This window comes from Podarcis bocagei (genome assembly GCF_964188305.1).
Source record: "Podarcis bocagei genome assembly, chromosome: 3".
Classification (NCBI taxonomy): Eukaryota; Metazoa; Chordata; class Lepidosauria; order Squamata; family Lacertidae; genus Podarcis; species Podarcis bocagei.
The window spans coordinates 82503561-82528300 of NC_138127.1; the positions used below are offsets into that span (position 1 = coordinate 82503561).

Consider the following 24740-nt stretch of genomic DNA (forward strand, 5'->3'; position numbering starts at 1 on the left):
CAGGTGCAGATCTTTATCCCCCCCCCCTTTGTTCCTGATGCAGTTCTTCATTCACCCATTCTTTCCTGGCAGGGGGGCAGCAGCACCATTTTGTGGTTTGCCTCAGATGCCAAAATAGCTTGGGCTGACCCTGAGTATAATAATTCATAGTCAGCATAGTTGTCAAGGTTAGCTCTGTCTGCTATTGTATAGTCATTATTAATCTCAGAGCTTTAGGCAGAACTCTCTGCCTAAATCTTGTAGAAACCTTGTAGCAGAATTCTGGCCAACTTGGTTTTTTTTGAAAGAGCTGATAAACATCTAGTGGTCTTCAGATGTGAATTCTCCTGCTTGCCTTTTGCAGGTTGATTACAAAGCAATTTGCACAGCTGGGCAGGTCTGCAGGTGTTTGGAAATGTGTTCGATAGGTGGCCACCTACTAACACATGAGTTAATGCAGAGGACATGGGAAACCTCACAGGAACCGAAACTCTGCTGGCTGTTAGCTCAGGTTGTGCCAATAAATCAGAAAGCCATAAGGGCAGGCTTACCTGTGCTAGAAGCATTTGTTTCCTTGGTGGAGAAGATTGCTTCGGTTGAAAATATGTTTTGTTATTTTAAAGGAAAAGGCTGCAAATCAACTTAAATCTCCTAAAGCGGATATACAGGGAGTGTATATTTTATAAATGGCTAACACTGAAAAGACAGTTGTTACTTTTTAGATTGTACTTTAAAAATATGGTTTGCCTTTTTCATTCTCTGTGTTGTTTTTTTAAAGAAATGAACCAGCAAAGACGGTACGCCTTGTTCAGACAATGAGGAAGAGGTGTGAGATGCTCATGCTTCCTCCTTAGTGGGGGGGGGGGGAGAGAAGATACTTAATGGACATGGGGAGATCCTGCAGGGTTTATGTTGTAAGGCAAGGGAGATCCAGCATTTGTTTCAGTACAGGATCTCTTCAGTGTACTTGGTGTTTTCTCTCAATGGCAGGGAGGGGGAACCTGTGGCCCTCCGGATGTTGCCAAACTACAAATCCCATCAGCTCCAGGGATTATGGGAGTTGCAGTGCAGCAACATCTGGCAGGTCACAGGTTCTCCACTTCTGCTGCGTGATGAGGGGATGAGTGCATGGGTAGCGTAATATTGAAAGTGCAAATTCATTGAATTCCGGAGCCTCTGTAAGCAGGGATTTCCAGTTTCATTCTAGGATGCAAGACACATGTTTTTTTTCTCACTTGGGTTAGCCATATTTGAAAAAAGTTGACATATGAAGTATCCTTGAAAAATAGCCTTCTATAGTGTGTTTTGTGGCAGTAGTTTTTTTAAAAAGAGCACAAATATTGACAACTGTAAGTCTTCTGGAGTAGTGAGGCACCTCATCAGACTTGTGTGTGTGTGTGTGTGTGTGTGTGTGTGTGTGTGTGTGTGTGTGTGTTGCTGAGACATGAGTGTATGTGAAACTGCAGTGGAATAGAAATACAATAGTGGCTATACTGTTATGCAGTTATTCCAGGAAGTCATACATGTATGGGTAATTATATGATATCTTCTGAAGATTCATATGCCTGTATGCCGGAGGGAGAAATGACTTTCCTGAATACTTTTCCTGGACTTTTCTTCAGCTGAACTTTGCCTCTTTTGCAAATGAGATTTCAAGCCTCAGTGAATCAGATCTGCAGTCAGACAAGTGGAAAAATGCTTTTCCTGCTTGATACTCAGTATTTACCATTGTATCATCTAATGCACAATCTAAAAATCAGTATTGCCAAATCAAAATTCCCATAATTTGTCTCCTTCTCTTTATGTATCTGCAAAATACTTGTGCATTATCCTAGCAGAATAAGGATCACCCAATTGCTTTTTGTTGTGGTCTAAAATAACCCAGGCCACCTGGGTTATTTTTATTTATTTATTTAGAAGAGCCACTGCTCAGGGTAAAACCATCAGGGGGAAATATAGAAGAAATAAATACATGTCACTGTTTAAAAAGTATGGAATAGAAATAAAGACAACAATAACATTTATGCATCTTACCCATGGTACTGTAGGTAGAAATCTTTAGATGAGCAACCTGGTGTGGATCTAGACACAGGAAAAAATGCTATCAATAAGTCAGAAATTGGATTGTTATAACAAAAGGAAAAAAATATCTATGGAAAATCATGTCTTAAAATTTCCTGCTCTCTAGCGCCATCTGGTGTTGCATGTTTATAGCACATTCAAATCGCTGTTTCTTTACTAATGTAGTTGAGTCCCTAGATGCTTCCCATGAGAAAGGTTGGAATACTGCTGTAGGAATAATGCCTCTCACATTTGTATAGAGGTCTCTCCTTGTCAAGGAGAAGGGGCCATGTACACAAAGAAGAATAAAAACTACAACAATGAACTCACAGCAGGCAGTGTTCTGTGTAGTCTAGTTGTTCAGTGGGAAAGCACAATGCAAAGGCAAACAGGAGGTGGAGGTTCAAGCCTCAAGGTATAGACTTCTGTGTTGGGGGTAGTGGTTGGGCAGCCAAAGAATCTATATCCTTGGTGGAATGCTATAATTAGCTACTGTCAGGATTGGGCAGGAGACTGGAATGAATCAAGAGCCCAGAAGCACCTGGGTCCTTAAGGTATCCTGGGCCATTTTGAAGGGGAGTTGCCTTTGTCTTTTGTCCCCAAGCACAGTGGGAAAAGGATGTGATAATGATTTGTAACCTTAGGCTGGATGCAGGCTAATGCAGACTATGGGAGAGACAGAGTTTAGATTTTTTGCTCTGATCTGTTCTGTTATACAGTAGTACCTTGGGTTACATTTTCTGTAGGTTACATATGCTTCAGGTTACAGACGCCGCTAACCCAGAAATAATGCTTCAGGTTAAGAACTTTGCTTCAGGATGAGAACAGAAATTGTGCTCCGGCGACGCGGCAGCAGCAGGAGGCCCCATTAGCTAAAGTGGTGCTTCAGGTTAAGAACAGTTTCAGGTTAAGAACGGACCTCCGGAACGAATTAAGTACTTAACCCGAGGTACCACTGTATACCGCATTGGCCCAAATATAAACCACCCTCCCCCCCCCAAATTCTAACCATGAAAAGTTAATGTGTCACTTATATTCATGACCTTACAAAAATTGGCTTTTATGATATTGCTGCTGAAATAGCTGTCCTAGGTCTGTGGCCCTGCCTTGCTTTCCAAGGCTGGAATGGAGAGTGCCCCCCCCCCCCGGGATTCCACCACGAGGGCCATCAGGGGTGCGGGACAGTGGCCCCCGTCCTGACTGTGGCTCCCAAGCCTCTCCTGAACCGCCAGAAAGAAGGGGGAAGGGAGGAAGACTGCCGACAAAGCGGCGTGGCTCCCCCCCCCCCCCGGAAGCAGCACAGGGGAATGATTCCCGTGGGATTGTCTTCTACATTTGCCATTTACGGGTATGAGTGCCTGTGAAATTTTAAGGGAGCGGCTTATATTCAGGTATTGTCTTTTTTTCCTCCCTCACCCCCTGAATTTTAAAGGTGTGGCTTATTTGTGGGTGCGGCTTATATTCGGGACAATACGGTATTTAAGAAGAAGAACCTATGCTTGATCATGCATTTGATTTATACAACTTTCTGGATGTGTCATTGATTGTTTTGTATCTGTTTTGAATAAGTTCTGGTTAGTAAAGATGCGTTTAGACATTTTTTATTTCAAAAGGAGTCAGCTTTTATTGCATCCAATTGCTGCACAATATTAATATCTGCATTACGGCAGTGTTTAACTTAGGCAACCTTTTTTGCAGTTATAACTTTTCACTGTTGTTGGGTTGGATATGACAGACCCTTAAGAAGCATAGGATTCTGATGAAAGGCTTCTTCTCCGCCACACCTCCCAGTACTCAGGTGTTAACTGTTGTGTGGTTGACTCTACCTATAGTTGAGCATAGACGTATGATTAAATTACATTGATATTAGTCCTGTTGTAGGACCATAAATCGAAATACATTAGTGAAATCATGGTTTCACTAATCCAAAGAAGTCCTGTAATGGTCTCCAAACTGTTTTATTAATATTGTGTTGATTAGGGACCTGCCATTACTGTGGAAGTTCCACTGCTGCGTTCCCTTCACCACCCTGTGGACAGATTGAGAAATATGCTTTAGGGAGACATAGAAGACAGAAGTGCCATGCCATCATTGCTCCAGTTTCTACTAGCTACTTTTGAGTGACATTCACAGCAAGAAAGAACAATCATTTCATACATTCATCAGTCAGTGCAGAGAATGTAATTGTCCATTGTCCTTGCCTAGGACAAGCATGGTGAGAGGAGAGATTTATTATACTCTCTCAAATATGTGAACTCAAAAGATGTCAGGGAAATAATCTTTGCTCTCAGTGTTTACTAATTACACAACCGTATGTAAGACAGACCTGATGCAAAAAAACCCAAAACTTGTTTGAGCAATAGCTACAATGTGTGCTTGTTCATTGGTTGGCACAGAGCAGTCCATGTGTCCAATAATGCACTTTGGTCCTTCAAATAAATGATCCATCTTGATTTGGGATGGGGGAGCAATTCAATTCAGATCACAGTTTAAGGTGCACCTGTTTCATTTGCACTTTCCATAACTGTATCTGAAGTGAAACACACCATTCCTTCAATATTCACATTTTTCTGAATTTTGCAATGCAGTTCTTCAGCCAAGTAAGGCGTACCAACATGCATGTGTTGAGGTAAAGTGTGCATTACAATGAATATATTAGTGAAAACTTACAAAATGCATTATATTAGGGGGAATTGCTTTGCAAAAATGTGTATATTTTGGGGGTACATGGAATTTACTTACTTGACTAACACCATAAGCTCCCAACTCTGTATTTTGTTTCCTTTTTTGGTATCCTCCTCCCTCCACTCCTGGGCAAGACAGAGCAATAATAGAAAGGAAAGTTGCATTGCACAATGACACAATCATATAGATTATGACAAACTGTTTCAAATGGGGAAAAGAAGTGGCAAAACACAATTTATTTCTCTAAGTAGTTGCAGCAGTTTATGCTCAAAGGGTGAATTTAGGTGGTGTGTTCATCTGTCAAAGGTTCCTTTAGGGGAGGTGCCACTTTAGGAGGATTCAGCTGCATGGGCTACGCCCTCAACATCTGGAAATTTGACAGTGAACTCTCTTGTAAAGATAGGGGTGTATCTGTTTTGTGGTGTTGTTTAAATATATTCATGGGAAAATGTGCCTTGTTTTTGGTTCTCTGATTGGGCTAATAGGAACGTTGACTTATTTGTTTACTATCAAAAGTTCCAGCTTCTGTTTGAGTCCAAGAACCCCGTCAACATACTGTCATGTAGTATTGCAACATTTTAAAAAGAACAACTCAATGTTAAATTTCCCAAAGTGACCATGAAGTGAAGTGGGTGTTCTTGATCCTATACTGACTCAATAATTTTGATTTTGTGTGTGTGTGTCAGTTTGACTCTTACTGATTTGGATATAATAACAGCATTAATCCTTTGGTGTTAGTTGCACAAGTAAAATGTTCTTAGCACATTCTGAAAACTGGACTTTCTGGCCATAGGGTTTGAGCCATCAGTGAATCTAATGTAAATGCAACAGAAGATAAACAGATGTCAAAGCAGGGTCAGAAATGGAACCATAGAACTTCCCTCTAATGTTCCAGTGATGGAAGGGAGCAGTTTGAAAGTGCATTCAATAAGCATAAAGTAAGCATTATTGATGTTTTCAAAGTGTTAGCATCCCATGTAATGCTGGAGTGTTGGCTTCTCTATTAAGCTCTTTGGAACCAGCCGATCCAGAGATCTCACCACTAAGCGCTAATGCATTTTGCATTAACGCTTAACACCAACAAAGTGTGACTCACCACAGTGGTGGGGTTAAAAAAGAGAAGCAACAACACAGGGTTTCAGTTATCTGCAGCACATAAGCAAATGCATGAACCAAACCTTTAAATGTGATGTTTGCATGTGTGTTTCTCTCTCTCTCTCTCTCTTTTTTTAAGAAAAATGTCAGAACGAGCTTTTTTGTTTTAAATAGCAAATTATATTTTAGTGGTTTGATGTTACTGAGCTTTGGGGTTCCATTGCAGTTTATATAGAGCTGCACTGAATTTTTGTGTTCTGACAATTTTTACATGGGCTTTTAAAGGGAAAGCAAAATCCCACTCAAAACCCTGCTGCCATTCTGTCTTTTCCCCCACTCCACCCCTCATTTATTTTCAGCCCATTTCAATGCTTTTCTTCTTCTTCACTCTATGTTCTTAGACAATTGGGTATCACATGGAGAATGTGATGATATTATGGGGGACTGTGATGAGAGAGCTGATAGCTTATGAATAAAACAGGTTAGAGGTGGGGTAAGGTTGGCTTGGATTCCCAGCCCCCATATAATCCCTCATACATAATACCCCTGAGCAATGGTCAGTCTACTTAAATTGTGCCCTCAAAACCACCTCTCAGGTCAAATCCATAACTCTATTGCATGCAAAAGTCTCATGTTCCATGGGCTTGAGTATTGACATCAGCCCCTTGTCATGGTCAAATCACTTGCTGTTGAGATGTAGGCTTTCGGTACCTTCTCCCCTTGTAGAGGAAGGGGACCTATGAGGATGGTCTGCTCTTCGAGGCTGATGGATCAAATGGGTTTCCAGATGGCCCTGTGAGATTTTCCAACTGATATGACTGGTGTTCCTGTTGAAGCACTGTCCAACCTCTAGAACAGCGGTTCTCAACCTGTGGGTCCCCAGAAGTTGTTGGACTACAACTGCCATCATCCCTGAGCACTGACCTTGCTAGCTAGGGGTGATGGGAGTTGTAGTTCAATAACATATGGGGACCCACAGGTTGAGAAAGGCTGCTCTGGAACATCTGAATGGCTTGGGCCATTGTCACGATAGTCTCTGAGAGCCCTCTCCTACACCAATCAAATGCAATCAAACTCTGGTTGAGGGCTAATCATCAAGCCTACCTAGTAGCAGTGAAGGCAGCAAACAATACATACCTTGTTGCCTCTATTACATCCTCTTTGTGTCATATGGCAGAGCTTTTTTGGGTAGTGAGGGGCCTCTTACAGTCTGGCCTGAAGGAGGTGGCAGAACTGGTGGTAGCTCACTGTGACTTGTTTGCAAAGCAATATGAGGATAAAATTGCTTGCATCCACCGGGATCTTGACTCCACTATTAAAGCAGATGAACCTCAAAGGGGGGTGGGTGACATTACTTTATGGTGGTCCCAGTCCTACTTGGATGGTTGTTTCTTGGGGAGTGCTCTTCGGCCCTGTGGAACCTTCATTATGGGGTTCATCAGGGTTTGATTTATTCTCCATCCCATTAAACATCTACATGAAACCGCTGTTTGGGGTCATCCAGAGGTTTGGAGTGCATTGTCAGCAATATGCTGATCTAAGTTAAATTACTGCAACATGTTATATGTGGGACTGCCTCTGAAGTCAGTTTGGAAACTTCAGCTGGTGCAGAATTCAGTGGCCGGGGTGCTCACCAGGGCAAGATGGTTTGAGCATATAACCCCAATCCTGGCTCAACTGCACTGACTGCCAATTAGTTTTTGGGCCCAATTCAGATTGCTAGATTTGACATATAAAGCCTTAAATGGCTCAGGCCTGCAGTACCCCAAGGACCTCCTCTTCCCATGTTAACCAAACCAGACCTGGTGACAATCATCTGAGGCCCTTCTTCATGTGCCTCCTCCATGAGAGGTTCAGAGGGTGGCAACATGAGAATGGGCCTGTGTGGTTAATTGGTAAGTGTCACTAATATGCATGAGACTACAATGCAGGGGGACAGGTGTGGACCTCCAGATCATTTTGTCTGGCTCTCAGAACTCCCCTTAAGCCATGTCCCCATCCCAGGCCACACACTTTACTAACCTTGCACAAGCTTTTCTTGAGTGCTTTTGCCTGGCTGGAATGTGCCCCTGAGCTGTGCTAATGCCTTCTGCTTGCCTGGATGGAGCTAATTTTTCCATGGTTATAATTAGCTCGCTGTTGTTGGCCTGTGGCCCCCAGAAGGTTCACCACAAGGTAATGTGGCCCTTAAGCTGATAAAGGTTCCCAACCCCTGTTATATTATCTAATTGGCTTCAATGTTGCAGCCCTTGGTCCCAATCTAGTAGCAACCTAAACAGCGCATGCTGTTATTTTAACACAGGGAGTTAAAAAGTCACTTGGGAATTCAGTACAGATAGGTTCATATGCATTCGCATTCACGTTTTTCATAATAAAATGTAGTTTTGTATGTTATTTTAATTAATATATGAATTTTTGTGGTCACCTTTTGGCTTGAGGACAATTCAGAAAGATGTGGATTTTGAAGGATAGCTGTGTTCCTGTTTGCTTATCACAAAAATGTTAAAAAATGGGCAGCAGTGGGCAGAAAATACCGAAAGACACACATCCATCTAATCAGATGTGATTATGAAATGCGTTAACTTTGAATAAAGTCTTGGGGAACCTGTTGCATCTGACCCTTCTGGCTGCACCCCTTGCCTCACACAAATGCCTGCAGTTGGTAGGTATGAAAAAAGTACACTTCTTATTTACATAGTTCAGTAAGGTACTTTTTCCTCCTCTCTCAGCTGCCAACCTAGCTGTTTGGCTAGCATCCACTGTAATCTGTTCTCCTTCATTATGTTAATCTGTGGGCGGAAAGATTTCTGTCATCTTCAAATCGCTTGTACAGCAATGGTAAACACCTTGGCCTGTCTGTAATTGGACAGGTGTCTGCATTGGTGTCACCCAGCTTTTAATTCAATTAAAGAACTGGCTGCTCTGCTCTCATTACCCACTCATTTCCTCTGCACTTCCAGTCAGTCAGTGAAATTTATACTCAGCGCCTGCCTATCCTGCAGTACAAAGTCAGCAGCCCCATAACTAAGATCCTCATTGATGTACACACACATTAATTTATAGCTGAGCAAATTAAATTATGCATTGTTATGAAAATATTCTGAGACTGTCATAGGTACTTGTAGTGGGTTTTAGAAAGAACTTTTATCTTAAAACATAATCATTCATTAGTTATGACAGCTGAGTAGATGATGAAGCACTGGATTTGGGCCCCCCAAAAAAACTTTGTCTTGAATTTTGGTCAGTTCTATATTGCGCTATGCCCAAATGCTAGAGTTCACCAACAACACCTACAGAGCTCTACGCAATATTTTAAAAAAGCTAAATGAGCACATTTCTAGCTAGAATGTGGATTGCAATTGAGTTGATTGCAGAGTAGCATTGGGACTAAAAACGGTGTATGTGTTCATCTATAAAACTCATCATCATCATCACCATCAGATACTTATGACTTCCCAAGTAGTTATCTGTTAACTTCAGTTTTTTTTAAGGATGCAGTAATATATGGTAGATCCAGTTTCCTGGGAGTAAGTTTATTTCTGAGTATACATGTATAGGTTTGTACTGTTAATTTACATAATTTGTAAAACATAAACACTCATAAAAGCATAACAAAATTAATAAACAGTAGAATAAAATTAATCAAATATACCATACATATGAACAGTGCTTTTTCTGGGGGTAGGCAGGGGTACACATACCCCTAAAAGTTTTGTGAATCTTTGTACTTTTGTCCATTTACTGTATTTCCCCCAATTTGAACTATAAAATGGTGGTTTTCTTGAGTCAAAATGGGAGAACCCCTAAACATTTTTTTAAAGAAAAAAAGCACTGCATATGAATAGCTATATCTACAAAATTCTGTCTTAATCACTGAACCTTTAGTTTGTGACAAGAGTACTCTGATCCCTTGTCATATTTGCAGTATAATACTCTATAATACTACTGCAATGCAGGCAGGTTCTTCCTTTAAAAAATATTACGTCACAGCAAAAGTTCTAGTCTTTTTTTTAAAAAACCCACACATGGTAGATTACAGGCAGTAAATCAATTGAAGGTACCACTCTTTCTGCCCAGTGAAGGGAACCTTTGGAAATAAATTAAAATTCCAACACAGACATTTTGACACAGTGACCCCATGAAACTGAATAATGTCATTTGTTAAATATGGATGTAAAGTTAAGAGTGTAGCAGCGAACTGAAATCACACCTAGCACAAGAGGTCCACTTGGTATGCAAAGCAAGGTTTTTTTTTTTATTAAAATAGCCCCCGTTTAATCATTAGTAATATTTAATTTAGTATCTGTTTCGGAAGACAAACCTTGAGGCCTTATTTTGATTTATCTGAAGAAAATGAAGAAAAACCAGCAGTGTTGTACTATCAGGCTGTGGTTTTTAAATTTTCATTTACATTCCATTCTTAATGAAAAAGCACAACAGCTAGGCAGTATATGAAATGCAGCTCAAATATAAAGATTTTTTCTTATTATATTTCTGTGTTTTAATAAGTTTTATTAAATAGCAAGTGTATACTGTAGAATTACCGTATAATATTTCAAGTGAAACAATTATCTGTTCAAAATTCCTAAGTGACATTGAACAATATTTAAAAGATGGTCAGTGATAAAGATGGTTTAAATTGTGGCTCATCATAGTTCTTGGTATATGTCCCAGTTTTGAATTTCGTTGGTTTTGCAGGACAGGGTGAAAGCTTCCCCTCCCCGCCAGTAAGATTGTATTAACCTTTGAGAAGTGAGTGAATTTAAATAAATTTGACAAATCTTTGAAATACGAAGTGGTCATATTTGATGGGAGGGAAGCCAAAAAATACAGAAGAAATATTTGGTATAACACTACTCTGCATTGATTGATGGCCTTGCAAGTTCACCTATTGGAGATTGATGAGAAGATGGGCATCATTTAAACACATTGTTGTGTATTCGCAACCAGGGTGGTTCAAGAACAAAGAAATGGTGCCTACTCTTTCAATTAATAGATGTGGGTAAAATGGGGTTTCTAAATCATGCTTGGGAACCAAATGGTGGTATTAATTCTTGATCGATTAACACAGAGGTCTGATTTATATGACTCAGCCCACAGATAAATCTGTTTTTCTTGTAAATGATTCAGTCACATCCCATCATGGTTTAAATGTACTTAGCAGATCTCTGTCCATTCATGTGTAGCAACAGTGCACCAGTGATCAGTGCACACTATTAGCATGCTATAAAGGTAAAGGTAAAGGGACCCCTGACCATTAGGTCCAGGCGCAGACGACTCTGGGGTTGCGGCACTCATCTCGCTATACTGGCAAAGGGAGCTGGCGTTTGTCCGCAGACAGCTTCCGGGTCATGTGGCCTGCATGACCAAGCCGCTTCTGGTGAACCAGAACAGCACACGGAAACGCCGTTTACCTTCCCGCCGGAGCGGTACCTATTTATCTACTTGCGCTTTGTGTTTTCGAACTGCAAGGTTGTCAGGAGCAGGAACCGAACAACGGCAGCTCTCCCCGTCGCGGGGATTCAAACCGCCGACCTTCTGATTGGCAAGTCCTAGGCTCTGTGGTTTAACCCACAGCGCCACCTGCGTCCCCTTAGCATGCTATGCTATCCCTAAATGTGGATGGAGCCGGTAGATGTGGTAAGTGCATAGGGGAAGGTCTACAGCTCAGGGCTAAAAGCTCTGCTCTGCATGCAGATGGTCACAGTCTTTCAGGTTTCAACCCCTGGCATCTCCAGGTAGGGCTGGGAGAGACCCCTGTCTGAAATCCTGGAAAGCCCCTGTCAGTCAGTGTAGACAAAATTAAGCAAGATGGAACTTGCTATAAGGTAGCTTCCTATGTACCTAAATATGGTGTGATATTTATCCATAAAATTTGTGGGCCGCTTTTCACCTCAGATGTGGTGCACGTACACAAACATGTATATTTAAACCTCAGTGGCTGCTTCTGGGAGAGTGGAGAGCAATTCTGGTTTTGCACCGGTCACTTGGCCCAGAGTGTAGCAGCTAAGAAACTGATAGAGAAAGTGCAACCCCAATTGTGATGCTGGAGGGGGTTGAAATGAGCAGATGTGGCCCTCTTGCCAGGCTGTGCTGTTGCAGAGGCCCCTGCGGACAGAATGAGGCTGAGTGGACCAAGTTGAAAAATTAGTTTACTTTAGTCTGAAAAGGACCTAAAGGAGAAGCGAAAATGCTCCAGTAGCCCATAAAAACTGGACAAATAATTGTAACTAATTAATTTCCCCTAATTCTTTCCTATGGTTATTAGACTTGCCCAACTGAATTGCGCCTGAAGCAAAAGTTGGAGGCAATATGGCTTCTTCTTTGGACAAAATATTCATGTCAAGTGAATTTTTAGAGAAGGGGGGGGGAGGGATTTAGATGGACTGGGTGGTTGGGTTGCATAACCCTAGATTGCCCCTGAATTTAACCTAAAGCAAAAATATTGAACCAGGCATTATAAATCAATAGGTAAAATCAATGTGTGAATGGAGGATTGGGACTGGATCCACCAGTCGTGGCCCTGACCTCCACATATCGATTATTCCTTCTGCACAAAATCTGCATCAATAGGTTCTGGACTAAAGTAGATGTTTTGAATGCAATTAACACACACATTTTTCTTATGTAAGTAGCTGCCACAGCGAAGCCTCCAAGTCTTGCAGGTGGGCAAGGAAAGCTTGACTTTTTCTCCTAGCTGTGATCCTGACCAACATTCGTCTCCCAAATGTCTGTTTCCATTTCAAGCGAAATTCCCCTCCCCCCATCCCAAGACCTTGCTCAGACTTTCCTGTGGCTGATGTTTACATAACAAAAACGATACATGTTAATTACATTCATGCAATTAATGTCACGTCTAATTTCTGCGCGTGCAATCTGCATCCTTTTAAAATGCAGGGTACCAATAGTGTACACAGAATCAGATGTACTGACCGGATAACACAGGGAGGTCCAGGGTGAGGCTATTGGGCACTATCTTGATTCTCCTTCCATATGTTAAGTTTCAGAATTTCTAAATAGGGTAAAGATTAAATCGGAACATCCGGCTTGAGCAAAACCTCTGAGAAATCTCCAGGGAAGTTTTACAGCAAGGCTATCAATATTTCTCAGATGAGACTCGACCTGTCCCTGTCTATTGTAAACATATGATGTACAACTAGATTCGCTATTGTGCTAAATTATCTTAGGGCATATCTTAATGTTCTGTGATCCTTGCATATTGTACACACCTCCACAAAGCATTGCTTATTTCTTTTGCAGGCACCCTGACAGGCTTGCAGCCCTTTGCAAAGTATGCTGTAACCCTAACGGCCTGCACTTTGGCTGGCTGTACTGAGAGCTCGCATGCCTTGAACATCTCCACTCCACAAGAAGGTAAAGTAATTTCAAAGGTCTTGACTTCCACATTTCAGTCATGAATAATAAAATAGGAGAGGAGCTAAATGCTGCAAAGCCATTTGCTGGAAAACCCCAACCTAATTTGATGACAAAGTGCATTGCCAGACCATAATTGCTCCATTTTTTGGGGGGTGCTAAAATGAATCAAACTCCATACCCTTTAATGACATGCATCTTTAATAGCTGTAATGCAGATTAATGGGCTTTTTAATTGCTGTTACATTGTTCATGCAAGAGCCTTGTCATTAATATGAAGCATCTGAAAGATTAATGAAAGCTTCCTCATTTTACTATGGCTCAGAAGTAAATCTAGAGACAGTCTGACTAAAAAGAATTGATTGTATGGCACAGTATGAAATTGAGAATCAAATGGTTGATTTCCATGGTCTCTCTTAACTGCTAAACACCAGCACAGGCAACAATTATTTCAGCCTGATGGAACCTCAAAATGCCAATTGGGCCGTTTATTAATCTGTTGTACTTGAAACTTAAAAGTTGCAAGCATAAATTAGCATTTCTGAAGCTGGTATTAAGCTCAAGAGCAGCAAGAAAGAGATAATATGTTCGGGTTTTGCTTTTAGAGACTAGCTCAGTAACTTCTGTGTATCAATTACTGAGGAAAGGGTTCTCAAAAGATTTGCAGGATATTTATCTTAAACATAAAAGAAAATAACTTGAGCCAGATTGTAAAATTACACCAGTCCATAGCTTTCCCCATGAAATCAAAATTGCTTGTTTTCTTGATGGCAAATTTATGCTACCATAACTAAAAGAAGGACCTGGCCCTATTATTGTTTCAAAGAAGGCCTCTAAGTTAACACAACTTTCTTTGTTTCTTGGGTTACTATATGGATGATTTTCTTTTAAGAATTTACCTTCATAAAAGTTTACCTTCAAGTGATGCAGTAGCAGAAGGTGATGCTGACGTCCTAAGCAGACAAAGTTCACACCCCAGGCTGTTCATATCTAGAATAACAGACTGTGGAATTTCCTCACATTCACTTTTACCTCCTAATCTGCCATAATAGATCATTCACTCTTATCACCCTAGATAGCTGCCTAATAATTTTAGAATCTGCATACTCAAATGAAGTGTGGTTCATCTCTTTTCTCCAAATTGTTGCTTCTGAGTTGGAGTTGGAGTTGTTATTGCTGGCATTCGTCTGTCTCGAGAAACTCATCGGGTAGGCTTAAAGTGAAACTCCTCCCCTGCTAGCAAAAAAATGCAACCCTCCAAATTTATTTTACCTATTTTTATTTTATTCAAAGATTTATATTCCACCCTTGAAATAAAATTTACCAGGTCATCTTATACAACTCTGAATTAAAATGGCAAATGGCATACTAAAATACAAAGTTGCAAGAACAAAGCCCCCAAAACAAAAACAAAATTCTGGGTTAAAGACTTCGGTTATAAAGCTTTGTAGAATAAGTTTTGCCTAGTGCCAGAAAGATAACAATGTAGGTGAATAGTGTGCTCTATAGGCAGTGTGCCACCACTGAAAAGGCTCTATCTGTGCTTTCTACCTGCCACAATTAATTTGAAGCAGGAACCCAGATATCCTCCAACCATGACCTCAGTGTACCCTCAGAAGTAATCTACAAGCGGTTGCATGCTAGCTGTGGGTAGGTGTGGCTTAAGCAAGCAGTGGGCAGGGCCATAGCCCAAAATGGGTGGGGCCACCCATTCCTCTTACTCACTCACTCTCCCTCTCCCTGTCTGACACCCCCTAGAGGTTTTAACTGATTGATTGCAGGTGGTTTTGAATTTATTTATTTATTTATTTATTTCAGCAATTTATATACTGCTTAATTATAATTGTCTTGGTGCAGTGTACAGTGAACTCAACAAATACAATAAAGATACAAATCGGTTAAAACCTATAAAATCAGAAATGACTTAAAATGGCTGCTGAACTAAAAAGGACTTCAATAATAATAATAATAATAATAATATAATTTATTATTTATACCCCGCCCATCTGGCTGGGCTTCCCCAGCCACTCTGGGCGGCTTCCAAAAGAATATTAAAATACTATAATACATCAAACATTAAAAGCTTCCCGAAACAGGGCTGCCTTCAGATGTCTTCTAAAAGCCTGGTAGTTGTTGTTCTCTTTGACATCTGGTGGGAGGGTGTTCCACAGGGAAGGCGCCACTACCGAGAAGGCCCTCTGCCTGGTTCCCTGTAACTTGGCTTCTCGCAGTGAGGGAACTGCCAGAAGGCCCTCGGTGCTGGACCTCAGTGTCCGGGTAGAACGATGGGGGTGGAGACGCTCCTTCAGATATACTGGACCAAGGCCGTTTAGGGGTTTAAAGGTCAGCACCAACACTTTGAATTGTGCTCGGAAACGTACTGGGAGCCAGTGTAGGTCTTTCAAGACCGGTGTTATGTGGTCTCGGCGGCTGCCCCCAGTCACCAGTCTAGCTGCCGCGTTCTGGATTAGTTGTAGTTTCCGGGTCACCTTCAAAGGTAGCCCTTTGAATATACACTAGAATATGCACTTCAGCAAGGAAATGAGTCCAAGGCCACAAATTGCCCATGCCTGATGTACACCCAAGGTGATGGGTTGCCAAATCTCCTTCCTCCTCGCAAACAGCACCCCTTATTTTTGAGGGCCAGCATTGGGAGGTATGCCTTGGCTGGCAGACCTGCTGGCTCTCAGTAGGGGAAGGAGCTTGCAGCCTTTTCTAGAGAGGACTACACACTCATGGCTTTTGCAACACTGCTTTGCAGACAAAAATAAGGTGGTTTTTTTTTGCTTGCAAAAGGTGTGTGTCTTCTCCATTTGGGATTTGAATCATTCCAAATTATTTCTTGAGGTTTTGTGAGAATTCATAAGGAAGGATCATGACCTTGCATGCATTCATTACAAGCATATCTGCATGTAATCCATTTAATTCCAGCCATTCCCAAAAGTTGTATCAAAAACCCAGTGAAGCCTGGGCAGTGTGTATGGAGGTCCTGGGCTGCCCAGACACCAAGACCCCCCTCTTGACCTCACTGATGTGGTTCAAATGAAAGCAGAGCAATACATCTGGCACCAGCTTGGCTGCAGGAGGTGGCTGGAAGGAGGCCTACAATATGCCATGCAACCATTTTAGGAACTCCATTGTGGATTTGTGTAGGATTTACTGCATATGGTAATTCTCATTCAGACTGGCTTTTAGTTCCTTAATCATCACTATTTGTGCACTGTTTATATGAATCTATGCACAGATGCCATTCACAAACATCAGTTCTAGGTTACTTTGAAATGTATCTCTCAGTATTTTCTATTTATTTAAGTATTTAAAATAATTTATATTCTGTTTTTTTCACCCTGAAGAGAACACTATAGCATACAATAAAGAGTAAAAAGCAATAAAATGTCTACTGAGATTCTGAAGTTCCATTCCAAATCCCTAAATCCAGTTAGCATCTAGAGTCTTCTAAATGCACTCACTGATATTTTAGTGAATTGATAAGTTAATGCTCTGCTACTATTTGTCAATGAAAATTAGATTATTTGTGGATGGCTTTGAAAAAAACAAACAAATTGCAAATACTTAAATATGGAAGTCCAGCATTACCATGGACTTTACTGAATATAATAGTATCTAAGGACTTCTTTTGTAAAACATTTAGCTCTTATTTTTCTCTTCTAAATACCAGTACTTGTGGTAGTGTAAACAAGCATTCTATAGGTGATTTGGAAAATAATCTCATTTATGCAGATGTATTGTCATGTATATAATGATTTTTTTGCTTCACAAAAAAATCAAATAAAGCCATGGGGAACATGTGTTTTATCCCTCAGAAGGATTGGACACAAAGTCAATGTAAGCAGTTTCTATTTTGGGATGCTCATGTTGCATGCATAGTAACAATCCACTGATGATACAGAAGAATGACAACAATCATACCCTCTAGCTTTCATCATTTCCCCATTGAACCATTCATCATTTAACATGCACATTGCCAACCAGTATTGGCTGATGCTATGCAAAAGGCTTGTGAATGATCAGGCTGCACTTGGATCAACAAGGCTGTTCCACAGCTTAGAGCAATGACAGAAGATTGCGGAGACCCTCTCTGGCATTGATCAGAATGGGGTTCAGTGTAAATAGCTATGGCATTTAGGTTTCCTCTCAACCTTTCCGACTGAATCAGGCCCTCCTTGCTTCTGCTTGAAGTCTTTTACACAGAACTGAGTACGCAGATTGCTTAGTAGTATTTCTCATTGACATAATTATATTAATTATTTCTTCTACACCAACTTTGTGTACCGGTACTTGTCAGAATGTAAAAGCAGAAAGTACTGTACCATTGTACCTACCTGAACGGTAGTTTTCCTTGTCCAGTGTTGCATCGCTGTGTTGGGCTTACTTGTGTTTCTGGTGGACGACGGCAGGAGTACCTTTTACAGGAAAGAGGCTGACCCCATCTTCAGTTTTGTGTACTGGGGGGGCAAGGGTAGCTGATCTCCCCTTGTCTCTAGAGCAATGGGCCCACTTGTCTGATCTGGGAAATCCGTTCTCTCACAGATCATAGGAGAGGGAGCAGTTTGGCCCTCTTAGCTGTACCTGTAATGATCCTCTGGTACCAAAGGGATGGCGGCTGCAACTGCTGCTGCAAAGGGCTGCTCCAATTTCTTGCTTGGGGGTGGCGGCGATTGATGCCCATGCTTGTAGAGCTTCCAGGAGACTTTTTAGCATCCTAGCTGCTGCCAATCCCAGCTGTGATCCACTACTGTGGCCCACAACTATGATTAGTGAAATCAAATAAACATTTTAGCTGGGTGGGGAAACCTTGGGAGAGCCTGGGGAAGCTGCCCGCTTCTCTGTCTTCCTAAGTCAGATGGTGGAGAAGGAGGGAAGGGGGAGAAATACTTAAAACTACTTTTTTTTAAGAAATAAAAAGACAGTGACTTGTAAGAGAGCTAAAAAGTGAAATGAGAAAGAATAAAGTAAGCCAAGATGAAGAAATAAGAGGAGCCAAAGGGGATGTGATTGCTTTCTTGAAGCAGGAGTGAAAAACTGAAGAGAGGGCAGCCAATTTCCTGACAAAGCTACTCCTGCCTTCGTCCTCTAGAGGTGCAAATAAGACCAACCCAGTGATGCTACACTGGCAAGCACAATTGGGGTTTTTATTTTTTAAAAAATACATTTTCAATATATGTTAATTTTATATTGTTAAGTTGTTGTCTCCAAAGTCTAAACAATTAGCTGCCATTGTCTTAAATTTTATTACAGATTTCAATGTAAAGTCTACTTTAGGTGTTATAAATTTTTCCTTCATTTCCCCCCCACAGCTCCACAAAATGTCCAGCCACCTACAGCGATTTCATTTCCCACATCTCTGTTCCTGAGTTGGGCTCCACCAAAAACACCAAATGGGATTATAACACAATATTATTTATACATGGATAATCAGCTTATTTATACTGGAAATGAAACAAAACATATTGTCAAAGGTGAGTTATTTTTCAGAGTCCTGTATGGAACACAATGGGGAAGATATATTTTCACCTTGTGTTTGGCATTTTAGACTGATTACCCTTTCTGAATCAAGCATCAGGCAATATGGAATACATATGCGCAGGATATTCAATTTCAGTCCTGCTTCCCCTGTTTTTCCACTACACCACTCCAATAGTCAGCCAGCGTTAGTACTTTTGTATACCTTGGGCTTTCTCCTGGCTTGCTGGTAGCTTCACCACTTCTGCATGGATGATGCTGTTTTGGGTTCACAGAACTAGGATAATTACAGTTATTATTTATGACATAGAACACTGTGGACTGGTTCACATAAGCCTGTTTGACCACAGTACCAAGGAGGTGACCTGCATGGCTGAATGAGCCATCACAAATCAGTTGCCATAGATTTTTATATTGGGGAAAGGTCCATATAGTCACTGCTAATGGGTTCTGCCAGGATGCTAGAGGTTTGGCAGCTGCCTGAGGACACAGGATACAGATGCACCTGCTCATACAATGTGGAAGGATGCTTCCTGCTACTCTCACTGCATTAGTCTGGTCTACAACACAGGACTGAACTATTAGTTGCACTGACTCACCACCCCGTTTTTATGGGAAATATGTGTGAATTGGCCAGAATCTAAATACTCTGGCTTAACTAGTTTGTGGGACAAAACGCAACTCATTTTCTGATGATACAGTTTCTTTAAATGTGTGGCATTTCTGCATTTTGAGTTAGTGCAGGAAAACTTAGAATGCATTCCGTTAAAATTTCTTGCCGTGCACATCCCATAAGCTACTAGTGTGGTGGGTCACTTCTGACACTGAAAAATGAGCCCAGTTAGAGAACCCCCTGAAGGCTGTTGATGTATACTATAATAAATAGTGCACACTTTAAGTCAAACTTTTTCATTCTGTATTCAAAGGTAATGGATTTTCCGTAACCATAGTAACCTTGGTGTATTTCTAGATAAATACATGAGGTATATACATTTTGGTTTTATTTTTGAATATAAACTACCACATTATGTATTGCTAATAATATGAAAAATAGGATATAGGTTCGCATAATGACAGTTTAAACTAGTATGCATTTTTCTTCTGCAAAAAAATAAATATTTATCAAATGTATAGGTGCAATTAATATCCCCCCTCCAGGTTTTCCTATATTCTTGTAGTGTCGTTTATCTTTTGGGGCTTTTTTTTTTCTTTCAAGATCTCCATCAATCTTTTTTGTGTGTGCTCGTGTGTGTGCTGTCTTATTCTTCGGTTTCTAAGAATTTGGAATACAGACTGGTGGTAATATTATCATAAAAAGCATTATTAAAAGATCTGCGGGGAAAATGTTCTGTGATGCAGTTTGAGAATGATACAATTTATATATTTATAATTTTATGCCACTTTTCTGTGAAACAGGTGAAAATGCTTTTGCAGTAAGACTAGGCAAGCTAGTAGTAATTCTTGTAAGATATCAGCAAAAAATTCAATGTCAGTAATCTCAATAACTACTTTAGGTGTTTCCCAAGGGCTTAGAAATGCCCAGTGGAATTAAAGAAAAACTTTCCCCCTTTAAACAGTGCAAACCACAGTACTGTATCACAAACCACTTTGAAATGCTCATCCATATCCAAGAGACTTACCACGATATAGTATAGGTAGCTATTCGAGAAACTCAAAGCTAAACCCTTGTGGGTCATGTGGAACTAGTTGTACAGTTCTTTGGACTCAGGCCACTGTGACTAAAGAACTGAATCTAGGAGGATGTAAGAAACAAACTATCTAGACTTGTTGCTGGCGTGCAAGCGGTGACAGAAGCAAGAAGCAATAACTAAAGTGTCTGTTCCTCTTATCATCTCCCAGGGTGGTGGTGACTGGGCAGTTTGAACCGAAAGCGATGGGACAAATGTATAGGGAGCAGAGCAGTTACAGCAGCAATGAGGAGGTAGAACCATTTGGAGGACGGGTCCTATTAAAGGCATCTTTCTCAATGACCCCCAAAATCCTGGGGCTGACACTGGTTGTCCAGGTTAACTTTAATGCTTTGAGTTTAGCCAGGCTCATTCTCTGGAGAAAAAAAAGATCATTCTTAGGCTCCCAGGTGAGCTGTTTGTTGAAGATTTATCCTAATTTGTTAGCTCAAAGTTTGTGTGGAGGTTAGATGACCATCTCTTTATTGAGTGTTTATTCTTATTTGTTTTGGGATATTAAATGATGTGGCATCAAGCTTTATCCCACACTTTCCAGTGCATAACCCATCACTTTCCTTATCGTTGAAACCTCCCGTATTTTTCATGGGCTGTGTGTTTTTTGTGCAAGAACTCCAAATCAGCTTGAATTATGCAACTAAATTTACTGGTATGTGTATCCCATCTGGAAACAGTGGCAGCCTAGAAGCACCCTGAGCCAATCTAAATAATGCATTTCGATCTCAGCCATCACATGAGTAGCAATGCAGCTTCTCAATGATGAAAAGGCCATCAAGGGAGAAGAAGGGGGAAAAACTGTGGCCAAATCCAACTGTAATCCTATGTGTGCTTTCCTGGGAGTAAACTCATATTGAGTTCAGTGAGACTTTCTTTGGAGGAAATATTTATGGGGCTGAACTCCAGTGCAGAAGGCTGGTTGTTGTTGTGTCAGATACATTATTTTGCATTATGAAACTGGGGGAGCCAAGCATGAATACACTAATAAGGGAAAGGAGTACTTGGCATGTGTTTCAAATTAATGCATAGTTTAGATTGGGCATGTGCCGTAGAAATGATAGCCCATTTACACACACCTCAAATTCATCATTTGGATGAATTCATACAAACACACCTTGATTTTGAAAGGTGTCATTATGACAACTAACACCAGAGTATACTATATTTACTTGAGTCTAACGTGCCATTGAATCTAATGCGCACCTCAATTTTCAGAACCTTGAAACCAAAAAAAGTATTTGCTGGTGAATGTAAATGTGCCATCGAATCTAATGTGCACCTTAATTTTCGCAATGTAATTTGGCCAAAAAAGGTGAGCATTAGATTTGAGTAAATACGGTACTGTTACATGCCACCCCGATCTCTCCCATGCAGTAGCAAGCTTCCAGGGATTCCAGTTGTGTATTCAGGGAACGGTGGAGGCTGTAGCGTTTTAAGATATTTGGTTTATTTTACACCCATATACACCTGGATCTCCACAGAGAGGAAGAGTCCATAGCATTATGAGTGCCTCTCCTTGCTTCTCCCACAACTTCAGCCAGCTTGAATCCAATGCAGCCACACATGCTCTCCAGTCTCTTGGTTGCAGCCTCTCCAGTCAGCAGCCAAGATAGTTCTTGCCTTGGTTATACTTCTCCCTCCCAGCACACCCCTCATCAAAACCCAAACCTCCTTCCTGTTACCTTTGTCATCATGTTTCAAAACCTTTCTGCAAAAGTCATTTCTTTCCCAAGGCAGCATGCCCCCTATCACTTTGGCAACCTGCCAATTCTCCTCTCTCTGTCCACTCCACAGAGCCGGGGTGTGTGTGTGGGAAGGACAATGTCCCTGAATGCCCCAGTATTGTTTCTTAAGGTCTCTGCACTTAACTAGCCTGGCCAGGCATGAGCCAGCTCAGAGATTCCTTGTCTGACACAGTTCTGCAGCTTACATTTCCCCTCCTATCCCAAATATTAGGTAGATTGTGACATTAATTTATTAGGTTTAGGAGGGTTCCTCCCACAAACCTATAACTACTATATGTACAAAGAACATCATGCATGTGTTCACAATATACCATACAACCTTCCCTTTTCACTGCTTAGGGTTTGTGAGAATGATAAGAAACCAAATCACCACTAACACCCCACCATTAAAATGGGTTGATTATGCTGGGTTTATAGAATAATCAAGCATCTCACTTAGAGTTATAATGCAAACATAAGATGGCATAGTCTGACTGACAACAGTGACATCGCCATTGATCGGTGCTGAGTGTCATTAATTCTACAGATCTGGGATGCAGATTCAGCATGCCCGAAATCAAAGGGCAAATCGGGCTAGCTGAGTTTGGCATATCAGTGTTTTAGCTTGAGAACAGATGGATTTAGGCCATTTACTTGGTGTAACAGTACGGGGATCAGTAGAGAAGAGGCGTATGTCTGTTTGTGGCATGTCTGCTGTATCACTTCCTCTAGCCATGCATTTGGGCAGTGTTAAATAAAATCTCCTTATTTAAAATCCTTTTAAATAGTGTTTAAATATTTCCTGCTGATACAATCTGCTAAAGTGGTTATCCTTGCAGCAGATTTCAGTTAACCTTGTCGCAGATACTAAGCCCAAAGCTTCGTTGACTTTTAGGGGCCTTGATTATGGAGCAAAACCTAATGGTGTTATTATAAGACCACAGCTGGACAAGCTTCTGAGTCCCTTGTCCTTTGATCAGATTTGGGTAACATAATGATCCAGGGGAGAACACACACACAGTCTGTGCCTCGACTGCTGAGCACTTGGCTACGAGGAAAACACTTTCTAAAAATAAGCACAGAGATAATGACACAAAAAGGTTTTACCAAAAATCTAGCAAAAACCTTTGTCAGAACATTCACAATCATATGGTGGTAAGAAAAGGCAACTTCATATATTGGTTACAGCTCTGGATTATGACACTATTGTGTTTTTGTTGTACATTTATAATGATTAATTGTATTTGTGAGGCACTTAGATCATAATCTGGAAAAACCAGTACTGTATAGAAATGATGATGACTAGGGTTTAAGGAGGAATCCGTTTTAGCAGTTTTATGCACAGCATTTGGTGATTCCAGCTTGACAGAGCTTTGGAATGGTCATATTTATTGAAATACAATAAGAGCCGATCAAACAATGAGAGCAGGTGACCTTATAAACCACGTAAATACATTACTTCTCTTCACCAATGTGTGCTTGCAACAATGGTAGCAAGATGGTGGAAGGAAGATTATTTCTGAGGCACATGAGAACTGCTGGGCTTCATTTGTCTCTTTATGTCAGAGGTTTTCAATCTTTTTGAGTCCATGGCTTGCTTGACCAACTACATTCTTTCCTCTGCGGGGAAACACACTCTGAGCCTCAGAAGTCCAGTTATGTTACCCCTTACCTGCAGAGCTGGCAGTCCCTCATGCCTTTTTGAACCCCCTCCTTTGTGGAGTGTTCCCTCAGCCTCCTCTCCTCTCCTCTCTCCTCGCCTTGGGAGTGCTCCGGGCTCTGAGCCAGCACCCCCGCCCCAAAGAGAGGTGCTTCCTCACGCCACTCCACAGCAGTGGCGTAGCGTGGGTTGTCAGCACCTGGGGCAAGGCAAGTAATTTGCGCCCCCCTAACCCGTGGATTTCCGCCCCCTTACCCGTGGGTTTGCGCCCCCTAACCCTAACCCCCAGATGTTGCGCCCGGTGCGGCCGGCCCCCCTGCACCCCCCACGCTACGCCACTGCTCCACAGGGACCTGGGAAGAGGATGCCCCCAGCCTTAGTAGATTGACAGAGACTGATTGAAGGTGAAGCCACCATCTTACTCACCTTGAGTGGCAACAGTGGGCACTGCTGGGCCTGCATAGTAGAAAGGCTGCCCTTTGGCTCCAGACACTTGGTTCTCAGGCAAGCATTGCACACAACAAGCAGAAGAAAGGCCAGCGCAGTGAATGCCTTCCTGTCCAGCCTCCCACTTGTCTGTCTGTCCCAACAGCAAGGACTGGCAGACGGACTGGCTGGGCTCCCTCACCCTCTTGCTTGCTTACTCTGAAGCCACCTCAGCTCAGCATCCACTGGCCAGCTCCAGAGGAACCATTCACCTGGGGAGCTGGTAGTCAGGGCCGCTGCAACACAGCCATGCAAGCCTATGGGAGGCAGAGAAGCAAGAGGGCATCAGAAGAGGGAGGGGAGACCAGTGTTGCCGGTTGTATCCCTGACCATCATTCAAAGCACCCCAGGGTGCCATGGCACACTGGTTGAAAGCCATTGCTTTATGTTCTTAGGGTACAGCATTGCAACCAGCCATAGAAACTCTAAAGCAGGATACTGAGGCTAAACTGGGGAAACCTAGATGCTTTTACATGCATTTGCTTTTAA

The 24740-nt window shown here is 41.6% G+C and overlaps 1 protein-coding gene across 5 annotated transcripts in view; it reads left to right on the forward strand.

Moving 5' to 3' along the window:
* Positions 1-24740, forward strand: part of USH2A (usherin) — a 457494-nt gene that overhangs the window by 171845 nt on the left and 260909 nt on the right. For all 5 annotated transcript variants that reach the window (XM_081185934.1, XM_081185935.1, XM_081185936.1 and 2 more), the window contains exons 31-32: positions 13081-13194; positions 18513-18674. In XM_081185934.1, coding sequence (XP_081042060.1) covers positions 13081-13194; positions 18513-18674 — 276 coding nt within the window. The remainder of the gene's footprint in view (positions 1-13080; positions 13195-18512; positions 18675-24740) is intronic.